We start from the raw sequence: 19691 nt of genomic DNA, 5'->3' as shown, positions 1-19691 counted from the left end.
ATTTACAGTGCAATGCCATAGGCACAGTTAAGTCCATGAATGGCTCCTTATTACTGTGGTTTGTCTACTCTTTACCTCATCAGTGCTGTTTAGCCATTTGAGATGTTTGATTTCCTCCATAGTGTTTTAAACTAGACAATTCAGAGTAAAATTAAAATGGATCTCAATAGTTTTGTGGTTAGCACCAAGATATCGATGGAAACCCAGACGACGTGCGCACTCCAGAGATACATTAGGATAGAGCAGAGCCCAAGCTTGATTTTTGTTTGGAGAAGAGTGCAACTGCATGTGTTACGTATAAATGCATCAGGCCATCAAGAACTGTGTGCACAAGATGCAAAAGTAGGTTATAACTACAGCTTTACACAAGTGTTTTTGTGATGGCTCGTGCAACACTCGCGGTAAAACCAGGCTTGAATCGCACGTGTTTCAGATAAGGAAGCATATTTAGCACGTAGAAAGTACCAAACGGCAAAACACTGCAATAACCATTCATCAGGGAACGGAGGTTACAACAGTAACCTAGACTTTCCCCGTGTGTCACACACTTTGAAGATGTGTCGAAGAATCAACACTAGGAGTCCAATTTTAATCACGCCATGCACTGAACCGTGTACGTGCGCTGCTGACACAGGTGCAGGCAGGCAGTTGCGTGCTAAAACGACAGGCCGTGTCAGACTGTACGTACCTTTCCCAACGCCCCATAAGATTGTCATAACCTTCTGGTTCCTTACACTCCGATATGGGGGGAACAAGTGACGTGCCAAGCATAGGAGCAAGCCGCGTCAGCCGCGTCTTTTCTTTCTCTATGTTTCTCGCATAGAGTTAAAGCGGCTGGGGCCATCTTAACGCTATCACACGCATCGGGGAAGGCGTTCTTTCCCAATTCCTATTCTTTCAGGGGGGAAAGACCCTGCGGACACCACACCTGCCCAGGCTGGGGGAGGTAAAGAGTGGTGGAATACATCACATGGGATTTTAGGTTGCATGTGGAGAATGGCACGGTGATAGATCCTACCTCATTGGGAAGGAGGAGTTGCTACAAACACGACGACTGGGGGCAGTGAGGACTGCCCAACGGAGACGCGGGTCCATTCACAAGGGGACCATTCCGCAGAATATACACACAGGGGGACAAGTCCACATGGGGGCCCGACCTGTGGAGCACCTATTCCAATTTGAGTACTCGTAGTGGGTCTGGTCGGGGAATTCCTCCGCTGAATTCACAGACCAGAGGGCTTGGGAGAAGTCATCCAGGGAGCCGAGTTAGTGGGATCTCCTGGGATCGGAGTGCACAATATTACCTCAGTGGAGGGAAAGTGCGCTAGGTGCAAGCGGTACACCCTGTCCCTGTTGTTACCGCGTTACCGAGTTCTACAGGCTTGGACCTGAGAAAACACGGGATGAAACCGACTCAACCCTGAGATTGTAAAATCTTGTAAAGGTATTGGGTGTTTCCCAACTCGCTGCACTGCATATGTCTGCTAAGGAGGTGCCTTTGGCCAGTGCCCATGAGGATGCCACACTTCTCGTCGAGTGTGCTCGAACCCGCAAGGGGCGGGCACGGCCTGGGTGTGATAGGCCAATGTTATGGCGTCAAATACCCGGTGGGAAAGCCTCTGTTTGGAGACAGCGTTCCCTTTCCGCTGTCCACCAAAAGAGCTGCTCAGAACGTCTAAAGCTCTGCATGCGGTCCAAATAGATACGCAAAGCACGTACCAGACACAAAGGGGCTGGGTCTGCCTCCTCCCGGGGCAGCGCTTGCATGTTCACTACCTTGTCTCTGAAGGGAGTCATAGGAATCTTGGGGATGTAGCCCAGTCTTAGGGTGACGTGAGTGTCTGCCGGACCGAACTCCAGGCAGGTGTCGTTGACAGAGAACGCTTGCAGGTCCCCGACCCTCTTGATGGAGGCAAGCGCGATCAGGAGGGCCATCTTCAGGGAGAGGGCCTTGAGTTCAACTGATTCTAGCAGTTCGAAGGGGGGTCTCTGAAGGCCTGAGAGGACCACTGAGAGATCCCAGGAGAGGAACAGGCTTGGCGGGGAAGGGTTCAACCTCCGGGCGCTTCTAAGGAACCTGATGACCAAGTTGTGCTTACCCAAAGACTTGCCGTTTACTGCGTCGTGGTGGGCCGCAATAGGGGCAACATACACCTTCAAGGTGGAGGGGGACAGCCTCCTCTCCAACCTCTCCTGCAGAAATGAGAGTACTTACCCGACTGCACAGCTCTGTGGGTCTTCAGACCGGGAAGAACACCAATTCACGAACAAGCGCCACTTCAGGATGTAAAGTTGCCTGGTAGAGGGAGCTCTGGCTTGGTTGATCGTGTCTACGACAGCAGGTGGTAGGCCAGCTAGAACTTCCGCATCTCGTCCAGGGGCCAGACGTGGAGGTTCCAGAGGTCTGGGTGCGGATGCCAGAGGATGCCCCGTCCCTGAGAGAGAAGGTCCTTTCTCAGGGGAATTCACCAGGGAGGGGCTGTCGCGAGGAGCACGAGATCCGAGAACCAAGTCCAAGAGGGCCAGTAGGGGGCCACCAGAATGACTTGTTCCTCATCCTCCCTGACCTTGCATAGCACCTGTGCAAGAAGTCTAACTGGGGGAAATGCGTACTTGCGCAGCCCCCTGGGCCAGCTGTGTGCCAGTGCACCTGTCCCGAGGGGATCCTATGTTCGGGAGTACCAGAGCGGGCAGTGGAAGGTCTGTCGGGAGGCGAATAGGTCTACCTGTGCCTTGCCGAACCTTTCCCATATCAGCTGGACCGACTGGGGTGGAGCCTCCACTCTCCGCTGGGCGTACCCTGTCGTGATTTGAGAGGCACGCAGTGACTTGAGTCACTGTTGGCTCCAAAGGAGGAGACAGCGGGTGAGTCGTGACATGTGATTTATGTACGCTACCGTGGTGGTGCTGTCTGATCGGATCAAGATGTGCTTTCCCCGAACTAGCGGGAGAAATCTCCAAAGGACAAGAATTACAGCCAACAACTCTAGGCAATTGATGTGCCAGCACAGCGGGAGCCCTTTCCAAAGGCCCGCGGCTGCGTGCCCATTGCACACGGCGCCCCAACCCTGTTTGGAGGCATCTGTGGTGACCAGAACGCGTCGGGACACCTGCTGCAAGGGGACTGCCTGTAAAAAACAGAGGTCTGTCCAGGGTTTGAAAGTCTGGCGGCAGGCGGGGATGATAAACACATGGTGCGTGCCACGGCGCCATGCCCGTCTCAGGACTCGAGTCTGGAGTCAGTGCTGAAGCGGTCTCATATGCATCAACCCCAGCGGTGCGACCACCGCGGAGGACGCCATATGCCCCAGGAGCTTCTAGAAATGTTTTAGAGGGACCGTCGTGCCTGGCCTGAACAAGGTGAGGCATTCCAGCACTTACTGCGTGCGCTCGTTGGTGAGGCGTGCAATCATTGAGACTGAGTCTAACTCCATGCCGAGAAAAGAGATGCTCTGAACCGGGGTGAGCCCTTTTCCCAGTTAACCTGAAGCCCTGAGCGGCTGAGGTGCCTGAGCACCTGGTCCCTGTGGACGCAGAGTAACTCTCGGGAGTGGGCAGAATGAGCCAGTCGTCGAGGTAGTTGAGTATGCGAATATTGTGGCTGTGTGTGGCGCCCAGACCCGAGGAAGCAATCATCCAGCCGCAAAGGCTGTGGGGAGGACGGAGGGTTCCAGTCCAACCCCACACTGACGGCAGCCCGGGCAAGCATGTCGACCATTTGGACGTCAGCCTCTGACTGGGCGTGCTGACCCGAGGGTAGCAGCCCAATCGAGTCTTCCGCGTCAGACGGTGGAACACTCTCCGAAGCAGAGAAGGAGAAAGACGCTGATATGCGCCGTAGATCCAACAGCAGACGCTCTTAGAGATGAGGTGAACAGTTTTGTGAATCGCAGCTCGCTGCTCACCCAACCGGTCGGCTCCGAAGAAAATTTCTGAATGAACAGACGCATTTCCCTCCCTTTATACCCGTATGTTCGGGGCGGGACATGCAAATTCTGTCTGCCAATATCTCATTGGCCTTTTCTCAGGTTCAGAGATGCGCGAGGCTCTCAAGAGAGACCCATAGTGTCACTTCTTCGACACAACGTTGAAGTGAGTGACAGACGGGAATCTACTGATAAATATATATATATATTTTTTTTTATTGAACCTAAAAGTTTTACTTAGAAGGTTAGAATGTCCCTTTACCATTAAGAGCATTAACATAATGTATTTCATATGTAAGCAACATGGACACAGTAACAGAAATATAACCATATACCCATATCCAATCAAATCAAGTGGTTGTGGGCAGATTTGAATAGAATCAGGAAATCTGTATCAATACCCAACCCAATTATTCACTAGACAGTAGGAACTCATAATTCAGTTTAACAAGGTGCTATCTGCCTAAAAAATAGATGCTTGTGTACATTTTCCTATGGATCATGGGACCTGTAATACATCAAATGATGATCAGATGAAGGAGTCGAGTGTTATAACCAGCATGTACTACGCCATAACATGTTGTCTAGTGCACTTTCTGCATTTCAAAGAGATGATTCAGGTGCCTGGATTGCAATGGTGGAGTGAAGCTTTACAATCCCAGTTAAATCTGGCAGATCACTGTAGTTTACTGCATCCTCCACAACATAGCACTCAGAATTTTTCAGCAAACTGGAGAATTGCACCATGCAAATTTCATTTAGCAGAGATTTATTAAATATTTTTGGCGCTGTTACCCTATTTGCATAATAGCTATAGGGAATAGTGTGCTCAAACACCACAAGCCAACATGTGCAAATAATCAATGTTATGACCATGCTAATTGTATTCCCCCCAATGTCATTGTGTGACACATGTGCAAAAACACAGAACATAGATATCAATACTGCATGGTATTCAGCAAAAAATGAAAACGGACGTCCAGAGAATATTAATGCCAAGTGGACACGTGTGCCTGTTTTCATCAAGGCTCCTCCCCACCGTCTGCAAGTACCTCTTCATGTCCATTCTCTTTCTCTCTGTCCTCTTCGCCCACCCTCCTTCTCTGTGCATGCACTGTACAGTTGCAGTACGGAACTCATTAGAGATGAGTGACACTGCAGTATCAAGGGGATTCCAGACAGGCAAGCAGTACAGCCCCCCTATGGCAGCCATGAGCTGTGCACTGAACTCTCCACAAAAAAGCATACACTGTACCATGTGGGTGCACCATTCTCCAATCAGCCTGTACCTTCCCCAGGCACTGTCTGCCACAAAAAAATCTGTTTGTCAAGTCACTGTGGCACCCAATACTCTATTTCCACACCCTTTTTAATGAGAGTCCCACAGATCTGTAGACATCTTAGTGCTTCACTGTTATTTTTAGGCTGCCATCCTTTCAGTGAGTCACTTGACAGGTAGACAGCAAGAGATGTTCTTCAGATGTGTCAGGTTATTTAAAACAGAGTTTTTCAGCAGATCTTGTTTTCACAGAATGGACTTAATGGGTTGCACTTGGCTTCCAAAGAAGGCCATGTTAAGATGGTGCTTGAGCTGCTGCACAACGGCATTGATCTGGAGACTACTACAAAGGTAAAATTACCCCGTTAAATCACTTAGGACTCCAGCAGGCCAAATCGGATTGTATGAGTTGTATTCAAAGCTGTTATAAGAGGCAACATACACAATCTTAATTCTATTTTAATGTAGCAATGTTGCTTGGGAACTGTAACCATCTTACTTGGTAGACAAATTGGGTATTCTAAATATTACTATTAATACATTAACTATTAATTGGATATTTGTGTCTTTTAATATTACTGTTGCCCCTGTTTTACAGAATCCATTTTATAACTCTGCTTTGTGTCATACCTGAAAAAAAAACTTAATGCACATCCTTTCATGGCTTATTGCTTTTTTATACAATCACAAAGCACTTCATTAGGAACACTATGGTCCAAAAACTGCCCAATGTGGTGTTCTTGCCGCCTCAAGGTTTGACGTGTTGTGCATTCTAAGATGCTATTCTGCTCACCACAATTGTACAGAGTGGTTATCCGAGTTACCGTTGTCATTCTGTCAGCTCAAACCAGTCTGGCCATTTTCCGCTGAACACTCTCATCAACAAGTCGTTTCCATCCGCAGAACAGCTGCTCACTAGATGTTTTTTATTTTTAGCACCATTCATAGTAAATGCTAGAGTCTGTTATGCTTTGAAAATCCCAGGAGATCAGCAGTTACAGAAATACTCAAACCAGCCCCGTCTTGCACCAGCAAGTATGCCATGGTCGAAATCACTGAGATACAATTTTTTTCCCATTCTGATGGTTGATGTGAACAGTAACTGAAGCTCTTGACCCATATCTGCATAATTGTATGCATTGCACTGCTGCCACAAGATTGGCTAATTAGATAATCACATAAGTAGGTGTTCAAGTGTTCCTAATAAAGTGCTCAGTGATTGTATACTGTTGGAGTGGAAAAAGGCTCCCTCTCTCTCTCTTTGTTTGATTATGTCATGGCATTAATTTTCCTCTTGGGCAGAAAGGGAATACCGCCCTTCATATTGCTGCTCTGGCCGGTCAAGAGAAAGTGGTCGCTGAACTGATCAATTATGGTGCCAACGTCAATGCGCAGTCTCAGGTTAGTCTGAACCTCAAGATGTTTATTAAAAAACCTACCCCTGCATTGATTAGTTTTATGTATTTATTTTTTGGTGTTGTTGTGTATGGTGTCTGTAGAAAGGTTTTAGTCCCCTCTACATGGCAGCACAGGAAAATCACTTGGAAGTGGTGAAATATCTACTTGAACATGGAGCCAGTCAGAGCCTTCCAACTGAGGTGAGTGACACGTCATTCTACCAATCAATAAGAGAACTGGGGGCTTTCATTCCACAAATCCAAATAATCTAACACTACTAATTGAAACATTTAAACACGGGTATTCGTTCTTTACTATGACCGTTTTTTATATATATATTTTTTTAAATAGTGAAGTCATCAAAATAATAAAATAACACAAATGAACATATGGGAATTATGTAGTAACCAAAAATGTTAAACAAATCAAAACTTTCTTACATTATTGCCTCTTCAAAGTAGCCCTACATTGTCTTGCCCTAGATTACACATCTGCACACTCATTCTCTTATCCAACTTCATGACTTTACTTGGGATGCTTTTTAAAGTTTTTTTTGTCTTAAAGTAAATTTGCTGGACACTTGTTAGCTACTTTCTCATCCAGTTTTTTTTATTAAATCAGCCCTGTAAAGAAATGAATGTGTAGAGACAATTTATATTTGTCTACAAAACTAATTACAAGCATTTAAGTATAAGTCTGTTTATCAAAAGGTTTGAGAAACATGAATTCAGTCACGTGTGTCCAAACTTTTGACTGATAGTGCATCCCACATAACTTATTTTCTTGATTTTGCCCCAGGATGGTTTTACTCCTTTGGCAGTAGCACTTCAGCAGGGCCATGAGAATGTGGTTGCCCTTCTGATAAACTATGGCACTAAGGGAAAAGTGCGCCTTCCAGCCCTACACATTGCAGCACGCAATGATGATACACGCACTGCTGCTGTACTGCTGCAGAACGACCCCAATCCAGATGTCCTGAGCAAGGTATTTAATGTGTGTGTTTGTGCTTGTCTGAAAGACTGTATCTCACCAAGAGCAAGATTACACATCATGACTCCCTAAGCTCACATTGCAGCCGCTCTTGGCTTGTAATTGCAGTGTTAACAATGTGTTGTGATAAACAGGTCTGAAAAAGAAACAGAACATACTTTTTAGAGATCAGTTTAGCATAATTGTTCCTGTTTTGTACAAATACTGAATCAATGAAATGTCATACTACCTCTCCATTACTTACTCCATGTGTTTTTCTCCATACAGACTGGCTTTACTCCCCTCCACATTGCAGCCCATTATGAGAATCTCAGTGTTGCACAGCTTTTGTTAAACAGAGGAGCCAATGTGAACTTTACGCCTAAGGTCAGTTAAACTCTAGTCTCACATAGCAAGACTTTTGAGTCGCAGCATAAAGTCTGGTCCTCATTGCAGCTTATTCTGGTCAAGAAATGCCCAATTAGAAAGGAAAATACTTTTTATGTGCCCAACCACAGTGTGTTGTTTTTATGTGCTGTTTAGGAGCGGGGTTATCTGAAATAGATTATATCAAAACTTCATTCTCTTCTCTTCTCTTAAAGAATGGCATTACTCCATTGCATATCGCTTCCAGAAGAGGGAATGTGATTATGGTGCGACTTCTATTGGACAGAGGAGCTCAAATAGATGCCAAAACTAAGGTACAGTATTCATTCAAACACACCGTCTCACAGCAACTATATTTGTTGTGCAAAGTAGGATGAAAAATGTTACTGCTGAACATAACTTATTTAAGTCTAGCTTATGGAGGATGACCCATTTTACTTTCTCTTTGGAGAATCAGGTATTTTCTCTTTGTGACAACATTCTGCTTTAATGGTGAGCTTTGATGATGAAAATATAAAAGAAAATGCAGCGTGCTAAAGGGATAGTTCACCCAAAATATTACTGACCCTCATGTTGTTCCAAACCTGAGAAACAAACTATACAAAGTGATTCGTGACCAGACCTTTGAAGTGCCAAAAATCACATAAAGGCATATCTGGGATGGTATACGGGTGGGTAAATGATGAGAGAATTGTTTTTTTGGGTCAACTATCCCTTTAAGGATGCATTGAAACCACTGACATTACCAGAATTAATAATTGCCATTCACAGTACTGTTTCCGTCCTCTGCAGGATGAGTTGACACCGCTGCATTGTGCAGCCAGAAATGGCCATGTACGTGTCGTGGAGATCCTGCTAGACCAGGGCGCTCCCCTTCAGGCCAAGACCAAGGTGACTTAATCATATTCCTTAGACAAGCCCATACTGTAATGAATTTTTAGCTTCCTATTAACATCTTTGCTTTATTGATACTGTAATCATGCTGATCAGTTAAGAATGATATGCCCCCCTCTTGCAGAACGGCCTGTCTCCCATCCACATGGCAGCGCAGGGCGATCATATGGACTGTGTGAGACAGCTGCTGCAATACAATGCAGAGATTGATGACATCACACTAGATCACCTGACCCCACTGCATGTGGCAGCACACTGTGGGCACCATCGCATGGTTAAAGTGCTGCTCGACAAGGGGGCAAAAGCGAATGCCCGGGCTCTGGTTAGTGCACCTGTGTCTTTTTCTCCTCTCTGTTTTTGCTGACTTGAATCTCTCTCATTTCTCTGCTATGCCTTAAAGAGATAGTTCACCCAAAAAGTAAAATTATGGGTATTCATGGTAATCATTTACTTTCTTCCGTTGCACACAAAAGGAGATGGATTTCAAACAATGGAAGTGATATTTACTCTGGATGAGTAAATAATGAACTATCCCTTTAAATCTTTAGTTCATCCAGAAATGATTTACTCTCATGTTGTTCCAAACATGGATGACTTTCTTATTTCTGTGGAATACAAAAGGAAATGACAGGCAAAATGTTAGGGGCTGACAGCCTCAGAACATTTTGCCTAATGTCTCCTTTTGTTTTCCACAGAAGGAAGAAAGTCATGCAGGTTTGGAACGACATGAGGGTGAGTTTTCATTTTTGGGTGAACTGTCCCTTTGTTTTACTGTACCAGATACCAATGTTACTATTCTACAATGGTATATACCTTAGTTGCCTGATATCTGAGATAGAGCTGTGTCTAGTAACTTCTAATAATGAAATTTACTAACTGTAGTACTGTATTCAATGGCTCAATCTGTAAAACTGTAAACTGTGTAAAATACAACTATTTGTTGTATCTTTCAGAATGGGTTCACCCCTTTGCACATTGCCTGCAAGAAGAACCACATGCGGTCCATGGACCTTCTTCTCAAGCACTCAGCATCTCTAGAGGCCGTGACTGAGGTCAGATTACTCTCCACCTGTCACTTTGATGGATAACCTTCATTCTCATTGCACCATCTACGCCTATAGCTTGACTCTTTTAGAAAACAGAAATGCTAGAGACGTGTTCATTATTACATTGTGTAAAGTAGTATTATATTATATTATATTTCCATTTTAGAGAGCATTTGATTGGGCCAAGATCTGTGTTGTGGAAGATGAGTTATCAATATATTTGGCCCATTGTCCTGGAAAAGAAAGACTGTGGATTTAAAATGCCTATATTTGCTAAATGTAAATTTATACAATGTTAAAGAATACACTAGCCTCAAAGCAAATAGACTGCCTCAAAGCTAACAGACATAGGCTAAAATCCACATAACGCTATGCTTTTATGGGTCTATTAGTGCATTTAAGACAAAACCATTAAACCCACACTGTTTAATTGCATGTATACTTTTGTCTTTTAGTCTGGTCTAACCCCACTTCATGTGGCTGCATTCATGGGGCATCTGAACATAGTGAAGAGTCTGCTTCAGAGAGGAGCTTCACCCAATGCATCTAATGTGGTAAGAACTGTGTAATCCATTCAGCACCTCAGAGATACCAAACAATCATCTCCCCAAGGCACAGCTATTCTGCCTTACATGCTAACTAATGTCTTTAGCAACGATTATAGTGATCATGCAAGAATCACTATTTCTTTCGACAACTGGATTTTTATGGTGTCTGTATTTAAATGTGCTAATACAGAAAGTGGAGACCCCATTGCACATGGCTGCCAGGGCAGGACACTGTGAGGTGGCTCAGTTCCTGCTACAGAACAATGCGCAGGTGGATGCTAAAGCAAAGGTATGACAGGGATACAACCTTTTTTGAAATTTTTATTTATCTGCTTTTGTCTCAACTCGTGTTTTCTCTTTGTCTCTCTTTCCTTTCACAGGATGATCAGACACCCTTGCACTGTGCTTCTCGAATGGGACATAAGGAGTTGGTGAAGCTGCTCATGGAGCATAAGGCCAATCCAGACTCGGCCACCACGGCAGGACATACTCCATTGCACATCACTGCCCGTGAGGGACACGGCCAGACAACACGCATTCTGCTTGATGGGAATGCACAGCAAACCAAAATGACCAAGGTTCCTCTCCTCTAATTACCCAAAAAGTTACGGCAATTCTGTGTGCTGTTTTTCAGCGCAAAAACCTGCATCTTAACCACCCATGCTATAACAATGCAGTGAATTCCCGCATTTGTGTGTATATATTTATTGTGTTACAGAAAGGATTTACCCCTCTTCATGTAGCATGTAAATATGGTAAAGTGGATGTGGCAGAGATGCTTTTGGAAAGGGGGGCCAATCCTAACGCAGCTGGAAAGGTAATAAATGAAGACAAACATCTGATGTCTCAGTTAACTTCAGCTTATATCAGTTGGCAGACAGCGGTGAATTACTGAGGCCATGTGTCTCTCTTCTCCTATTTTAGAATGGATTGACCCCGCTGCATGTGGCTGTCCATCACAACAACCTTGATGTAGTTAAGCTGCTGGTCAGCAAGGGCGGCTCTCCGCACAGCACTGCAAGAGTAAGACTCACAAACATCTGTATCAAAAATACACTAAAACAACATCAATATCAGCCGTTATAGAGCCAATCAACATTCTCCTTTCTCTCTTAAAGGCTGGTGTCGTTATGTTGTTAAATATCTAGGCAGGTAACCAATAGATTGTAGGTTCGATCCTCACAAAAATTGACACATGAGCTAGCACCAATGTGGCCTTAGTTTTCTTGTAGCCAGACCTTTGACTAAACCGCAAAAAGTTCTGGTCCACATCAAAAACAATTCTGGTCAAGAACTGCCCACTTAAAAAGGCACCATCTGACCAGTGAAGCAAACAACCACAGTTTGTTTTGTTTTATGTGCTGTTTAGGGGCATATTCTATTCTATTCTATTCTGGCCATTCAAAAGTAATAAGTACAGACTATTACTCAGACTTATCTCAGAAAGCAAAGCATAATTTACAGTTCTGCTTGTGGATGTCTAGTTTACTTGCTGCTAAGCACTTAAACATAATCTTGAATATCGGTCAAAGATTTGATGCCAAGGATTTGATGCCAAAGATTTTATTTATTTCATTCTCAAAAACATCATTGTTTCAACCTGGTTCCTTGTGAACATGGCTTTCCAAGCAGACTGACAAAAAATATTGTGCGCTTTTACTCCGGAAGTTGCTTAAATCAGCCAATCAGATTAGAGCTTGCCAGATCAAGAAAGTTCTTTCCAGTTTTGTGTGCTATATGCATCAGACGGTTAGTGAACAGACTGGGAACCGACTTTCGTGCCCTTGACCAAGGGACTTTCTGTATTTGCTGCTTTTTGACAGAATGGCTACACTGCCCTGCATATCGCAGCGAAGCAGAACCAACTAGAGGTGGCAAGCAGCCTACTACAGTACGGAGCTAATGCCAACTCAGAGTCACTGCAAGGCATCACCCCACTTCACCTGGCCTCACAGGAGGGACAACCTGACATGGTGGCTCTGCTCATCTCCAAACAGGCCAATGTTAACCTGGGCAACAAGGTGACACAGTGTTTAGGCTGTGAAAGATCAAGATTTTTGTAGCAATCTAACAGTGTCAAAAAGACATTTGAATATATCTTAATTATTGCACATATGAGTATAAAGGCTATATAAGCATCTCCTTTTTATCTCCTTCCTAATCTCCTTTTTATGTGTGTGTACAGAATGGGCTGACACCTCTGCACCTGGTTGCTCAGGAAGGGCATGTGGGCATTGCAGACATGCTTGTGAAGCAGGGTGCCTCAGTCTATGCCGCCTCTAGGGTAAGACATTTTAATTCACACGTGTACACACAAACACTCAACAATACCATCTGTGGAATGTCCTAGAATTTAGACCCAAGAAATCTGCGCCCTCAGAAAATGTTACTTGTAAAGCAACAAATAGAAATAGAGTTTTACAATTTCTTTAATTTGGGGGTATTATGAGGTATGGTGAAATTCAGTGGTGACCTTTAACCTTTTATAATTCATTGTTCTCCCCACTGAAACATTCTGCCTTTAGATCTAAAATGAATATAGAAGCCTGAGGCATTGTAATCTTAGCTGACAGTAGCCTAGTTTCCATCCAATTTTCATGCTATTTTGTTTCCAATCAAATGGCCAGTCATCGATAAAAATGGTGTGCGTGATGATGTCATGCCTAAAAAAACCCTTACGTTTTTGGTTTCATAAGTTTTGGTTTAGTGCAGAAGAAATCTGCCCTTCAGACGTTTCCATACAGAAATGTGTTTAACGCTAATTGCCTTTGGTAAAATGGGGAGAGTATTGAGACAATTCATTGAAATTAGCCAGCTTATTGTCATTTTTATTTAAAAAATAAAAGCAATCAGAAGAGTATTGCAATCAAAAGGGAGCAGTTGCCCTTCTGATTGGACTGCAATATTGGTCCTGATGTTGCGCCGATCACAGTTTGCCACCGGTACCGACCCTAAAGCTCGACATTGTGTCGATGAAGTGACAGTCTCTGATAAAAGGCCAATGGGAATTGGCGAGTGGTATTTGCATGCCACTCCCGAACATATGGGTATAAAGGAGCTGGCATTCATTCAGATTTTCTCTTCGGAGCCGAGCGGTCGCTATTCATTGAGCTGAATTCCCACGGCATCCATTCACCTCTGCTGGATTCTGACGGCGCATTACAGTGTCTTTTCCCCCCTCTGCACTGGTGCACTGCAGAGATTGCCCCTGGGCACTTCGACAGAAAAAACTAAAAGAGTATATTCTAAAAGAGTATAAATCCTAAACGAGTATATTCTAAAAGAGCGGCACACACAGAAACATCTTTTTAAAGATGCCTTTCCATCTGTGTGGTGGATTCCTGGTTGCCCTTGTTATCTCTCGACTTCTGATGGCCACGATCGCTGTCTTTCGTGCCTGGGCGCCACCCACGCGGATACATCGTTCGTAGATGGGTCATGTTCTCACTGCGTGAACATGACCATGGCAATGTTGCGGTCGCGGCTTACCTTTGTAAGACAGCAAGCCACCCCAGCGGCTCACCGCCTCGGTCCGCCTACCTATGGGTTTGAGGCCAGCGCGGCTAGCACTGGCGGCGATTTGGGAACCTCAATGGGACCACCTCCGCTGGGTAAATCCCCACAGACCTCCCATTCCCCAGCATGCTTGTTTGCCCCGATCGGGCTTCCGAATGAGTTTGCTGGCTCGTCTCAGGGCGAGTTCGACCTCTTGTTCGGGGCCCTCGAAGGTGATGAGCTCTCGAGAACAGCATCGGAGAGTGGGCTCATCCAGTTGTACGTGGAAACCTCGGCTGGGCTTCCCCCTTTGGAAGTCACAGGCTGACGCAGACATGTCGGACATGCTTTCCTGGGCAGCCATGAGCATCGGCAGCTGCTCACAGGCTTGCCCCGCCCCAGTTCCTTTATTCCCAGAAGTGCATGAGGAGCTGACAGGATCGTGGATGACACCTTTTATTGCCCGGTCCCGAACTTTCGGCTCCCCCGCCCTCACTATCCTCGATGGTGGGGCAGCCAAGGAGTACTCGGTGGTACCCCCAGTGGATAAGGAGCACCACCACCTGGTGTGGGCTCCCGAAGCTCCCGTCTAGCGCCTGTAGGTTTACGTTGTCCCTTACGGCCAAAGCCTACGGTGCCGCTGGACAAGCCACCTCCGCCCTGCACGCCATGGCTCTCCTGCAATCCACCAAGCCAAGGCACTAAAAGAACTGCACGAGGGTAGTTCCGCCCCGGGATTGATGCAGGAACTGCGCTCGGCGACCGACCTTGCCCTCCGGGCGACAAAAGTCACGGCGCGGCCTCTCGGGCAGGCCTTGTTGGTCCAGGAATGCCACCTTTGGCTCAACCTGGTCGAGATGAGAGAGGCCGACAAGGCACGGTTCCTTGACACCCCCTTTGCCCAGCAGTTCTCAAGAGTGAAGCAGCAGATGGAGGCTGTCCAACACATCCTGAACCAGCGTGGCTCAAGATCCCACACCTTGTCTGCTCTTCGCCAAGGGCATCCTCCTGCGGCGACTGCATCGGCTCCACTGTGGCCCAACCCCACAGCACCGCCCCATAGACGGGCGACCCAGGGACCAGGAGACCCGCATTTCTGGAGCTGTTGAACAGACCACTCCATCCCCCGGTCGGTGGAAGGGCTGGTAGAAAGTTTAACAAAAGATCGGTTTCCTTATTCCCTGGGTCACATATCCGGTGTGCTCAGCCGTCACTACGACCACCGTCCACCATTCCATTTTGGCAGGTCCAGCGCTCTACCGGCGGCCCACCCGCCCCTGCACGCCCAGCTGTGGCCCAGCCTTTTAGAGCATAGCTATGGAATATCACGCCCAGCACGTCTTCACAAAGGCCGCAGAGGCAGCTGTTGCCCCGTTAAGGGAAGTGGGCATTCACATCCTCAACTATCTTGATGACTGGCTAATCCTAGATAAATCTCGGGATGTGTTGTGTGTGCACAGGGACCTGGTGCTCACACAACTCAGCCGGCTAGGGCTTCGGGTTTCAGAGCATCTCTTTTCTCGGCTTGGAGTTGGACTCAGTCTCGATGATGGTGCGCTTCACGAACTGACGTGCATAGTCGGTGCTGACCTGTTTGAAGGCATTCAGACAGAAAACAGCAGTTGCACTGAAACTGTTTTAGAGGCTCCTGGGGCATATGGCGTCCTCAGCGGTGACCTCTCTGTAGTCCTTCAGGGTCTATGGGGAGCCCCCTTTGAACCTTTGAAGTCAGCTGAGCTTAAGGCACTCTCTTTAAAGACTGCCCTCCTGACTGCGCTCACTTCCATCAAGAGAGTAGGTGACATGTAAGCATTCTCTGTTAGCGAAACATGCCTGGAGTTCGGTCCGGGCTACTCTCACATGACCTTGAGACCCCGACCGGGCCATGTGCCAAAGGTTCCCACGACCCCATTCAGGGATCAGGTGATGAACTTGCAAGCGCTGCCCCAGGAGGAGGCAGACCCAGCCTTGATGTTGCTGTGGACACTTTACGCATCTATTTGGATAGCACGCAGAGCTTAAGAGTCTCTGAGCTGCTCTTCGTCTGTTTAGGTGGACAGCGGAAAAGGATGCGCTGTCTCCAAGCAGAGGGTCGCCTACTGGATCATCGACGCCATAGCTATGGCATATCATGCACAGCACGTGCTACCTCAGCAGGGCTACGAGCCCATTCTGCCAGAAGTGTGGCAGCCTCATGGGCCCTGACAGACATTTGCAGAGCAGAGGGCTGGACAACACCCAACACCTTTGCAAGGTTCTACAATTTACAGGATGAGCCGGTTTCGTGCCATATCTTGGCAGGAACAAACAGGTAAGTCTGGGACAGTTGGCCGGATGTATCACTTGTGCATAGCGCCTTTCACCTCCACTGAGCTGAAGACATGCGCTGTTGACTCCCAGTAATGTTCACAAAATGTGTTCCCTGGATGACTTCCTCCTAGTCCTGTGGCAGACGAGTTTTCAGAGAAAATTGTTGCCAGCACAGTACACCTGCTAACTAAGCCCTGTACTGGGGTAGGTGCTCCACATGTGCTGGTTCCCCTTAGGTAACCCCATGCAACGTATATCTTCCGCTAAATTGTTTCCCTGTTGGTAACTGCATCTTCCTTGGGCAGAGGCCCCTCTGCCCCAGTCACCATGTTTGTAGAAACTCCTCCCCTGTTTGGTAGGACCTACCATGGGACTTCTCCAAATGACATACTTCTGACGGAATTATGACCAAGACCATGTGACGTATTTCCACTCAACCCCACTCTACTTCCCATCTCGCACCGCCAGTTCACGTAACACAGTTCAGCTAGTTGTGGTGTTTTTGTAGGGGAACCCCTAGTGTCACTTCATCAACACAACATTGAGTCAGTGACAGATAGGGAACATCCTGTTACTTCTGTAACCTCCGTTCCCTAATGGAGGGAACGAGACGTTGTGTCCCTCCTGCCACAATGCTGGACTACCCGCTGAAATGGCCAGGACCTTCTCTCTCGGCTCCTCAGCACAAAATCTGAATTCAATTCCCATTGGCCAGAGGTGTCTCGGGCTCCTAAGAGTGACCCCTAGTGTCACTACATTGACCCAACGTCTCGTTCCCTCCATCAGGGAACGGAGGTTACGGAAGTAACCAGGGCGGTTTGAATGGTTTGGGAGAGCAACTTTAATAAATTAACGGATTTCTACCACGATTAAAGTAATTGCAAACAGTGGCCATTCATTTGTTCTCCGTGCACTTGTCAATGTGCATGATACGATATATTTATGTTGGCACTCCTGGACATGCCATATTTGCAGCATTATGCCTTCAAGTTCAATCCATAATCACATACAATAAATTGGCTTTCAAGAATGTGTACAGTGTCGTCATGATTAACACAGACTAACGACTATATTTTTGCATTAATGACAATTTTCTCGACAAAAAGTGTTTCCAGACCAGTTTTTCATGACAATTGAAGTATCGACATACAGTTTATGCACTAGAGTTAAATGGAAAAATATTATGTCAACACTTGTGAAATTTTTGCGATAATATGTGTTTCCATCATCTTTATTTTGATGCTCTAAAACTTTTTTGCAAAAAAACCTTGGATGGAAAAGTAGTTATTGATTGTCTATGAGCACTGGAACCCTCCTGAGAGTGATACTCATTTAGTTGTTCCTTAACTCTCTTTTTTCTCTTTTTAAAATCTCGCTTTCATAGATGGGCTACACACCCTTACATGTGGCTTGTCACTATGGCAACATAAAGATGGTGAAGTTCTTACTCCAGCAGCAAGCCCACGTTAACAGCACGACCAGAGTAAGTCCTGCAGTTCTTGATCAATTCGGGATGCACACTAGCCACTTTTCATACACTTTCAGTGTTAGATTGTAGTATAACATTTTGCGTTCTTCTAATTCTGTTTTAATGTAAGGATCACAATTGTTGATAAGGAGGTTTTGATGAAGCAAATATATCATAAGTCCATTCTTTTTTCTCTGTGCCCATTTTTCTCTTTTTCAGATGGGTTATACACCTTTACATCAAGCTGCTCAGCAGGGTCATACAGACATTGTCACCCTGCTGTTGAAACATGGAGCCCAACCCAATGAAATCACCACAGTAAGCATCCGACACCCCCCCCATCCCCCAACTTGAAATAAAAAAAATATATACACTCCTTGAATATCTGATGGAGAACAGCATTTGGTGTGGGTAATTTCTACTGTCATGCTGCCAGTCCTGTGCAATAAGCTGCTATTTAATAATTACTCTGCTGAAAAGAGCTGCATGGCTGGTTGCCAGCGTACAGTGGCCTTAAAAATATTTGGACACATAAATTTTGAATGTCAATGTATTTGATAACAAAATATAAAACCAAGTGGCTTATGCAAACTAATGGTGCTAGACCTTTTCTCAGAATTAACACAACACGTTTCTGAAGTATTTTTTAAATGATTTTTAACCGACTGTTCCCCGGAAGTTCACACTAATGTCCTACAAGTGGAACCACAGGTATAGTTTATTAAATAAACTATGTTTGACAACCACAAAGTGTCCAAATACTGTTAATTTACTGTTAAATAATGTTGTCAATACCTATAGGCCTAGATGTGTTGTTTTTATCATTAAAAATCTAACAAACTTGCTAAATGTTTTGCTTGAAAAGTGTGATTGTGATAGCTTTCACCCAACAGAGATAGTTCACCCAACAATTTAAATTATCTCATCATTTACTCACCCTCATGCCATCCTGGATGTGTATAGCTTTCTTTCTTCTGCGGAACACAATCAAAGATATTTAGAAGAATATTTTAGTTCTGTAGGTCCATACAATGAATGGGTACCTACATTTTTAAGCTCCAAAAGGACATAAATGCAGCATAAAAGTAACCCATAAGACTCCAGTGGTTAAGTCTATATCTTCTGAAGCAATATGATAGGTGCAGGTGAGAAACAGATCAATATTTAGTAATTTGTTACTATCAATCTTCATTTTCACTTTCACATTCTTCTGCTTTTGTTTTTGGTGATTTGCACTGAGCAAATGTGCGCGTGCGCATACGCGTCAAACTGATTGCAATGGAGAAAAGGAGCGCAATCACTTTGATTAAACTGGTGCAACATCATACAGAGTTTTCAGGTTCAATGTAATCAATTGTGCAGCTTTCATGGATGTCATGGTCATGTGTGATGGTTTTTGAAGTGTTTTAGATCGTTTCTCATCATGTAATAAATACAATGTGCACCAGGATGAGACTTTTCAGCACAAGAGTAAATCTGCACTGTGTTTAGAGATAATTGTACTGTATGAAACTGTATATATTACTGAATATAATGTACAATAATGCTAAGGGTTCTGATATTTGATAGTCCTGATAGTGCCAAAATATAATGTCTGATTTCACCTGTGAATTTATACCATGGCAAATATTTTACTGGAAATGCATGCACTGCCCTTAAAAATTAAGTTTTGAAAAGAATACTTTAGAAACATGTAATCAGTGACATTATTTTTTTAAACTTATAATAGTAATTTAAAAATACTTAAAATGTATGTACAATCAGTGACAGTGTACAAGCTTATGCATCAAACATAATTCTGTATTTTTCCACTGGGCCAAATTATTAATATTTATATTCTGATGTCACCATTGCCCTCTGCTGGGCTGATTTTTTTTTGTCCCACGCCATCCCCAATGGATCATTTTACTCTTTAATGAACAGTACTTTTTAAGTTTTACAAGTAAAGGATAGGAACTGTTTTGCATATGT

At 45.0% G+C, this 19691-nt stretch overlaps 1 protein-coding gene across 1 annotated transcript in view; it reads left to right on the top strand.

The window, feature by feature from the left end:
- ank1b (ankyrin 1, erythrocytic b) overlaps positions 1–19691 on the top strand; it is a 157275-nt gene that overhangs the window by 75644 nt on the left and 61940 nt on the right. Inside the window, exons 3-20 of the mRNA XM_052103869.1 lie at positions 5458–5556; positions 6508–6606; positions 6705–6803; positions 7402–7587; positions 7861–7959; positions 8175–8273; positions 8752–8850; positions 8978–9175; positions 9807–9905; positions 10355–10453; positions 10638–10736; positions 10828–11025; positions 11166–11264; positions 11372–11470; positions 12271–12468; positions 12633–12731; positions 17637–17735; positions 17940–18038. Coding sequence (XP_051959829.1) covers positions 5458–5556; positions 6508–6606; positions 6705–6803; positions 7402–7587; positions 7861–7959; positions 8175–8273; positions 8752–8850; positions 8978–9175; positions 9807–9905; positions 10355–10453; positions 10638–10736; positions 10828–11025; positions 11166–11264; positions 11372–11470; positions 12271–12468; positions 12633–12731; positions 17637–17735; positions 17940–18038 — 2166 coding nt within the window. The remainder of the gene's footprint in view (positions 1–5457; positions 5557–6507; positions 6607–6704; positions 6804–7401; positions 7588–7860; positions 7960–8174; positions 8274–8751; positions 8851–8977; positions 9176–9806; positions 9906–10354; positions 10454–10637; positions 10737–10827; positions 11026–11165; positions 11265–11371; positions 11471–12270; positions 12469–12632; positions 12732–17636; positions 17736–17939; positions 18039–19691) is intronic.

This window comes from Xyrauchen texanus, chromosome 34, assembly GCF_025860055.1.
Source record: "Xyrauchen texanus isolate HMW12.3.18 chromosome 34, RBS_HiC_50CHRs, whole genome shotgun sequence".
NCBI lineage: Eukaryota > Metazoa > Chordata > Actinopteri > Cypriniformes > Catostomidae > Xyrauchen > Xyrauchen texanus.
Note: the sequence above shows the minus strand (reverse complement) of the source record. Positions and strands in the feature narration are given on the sequence as shown.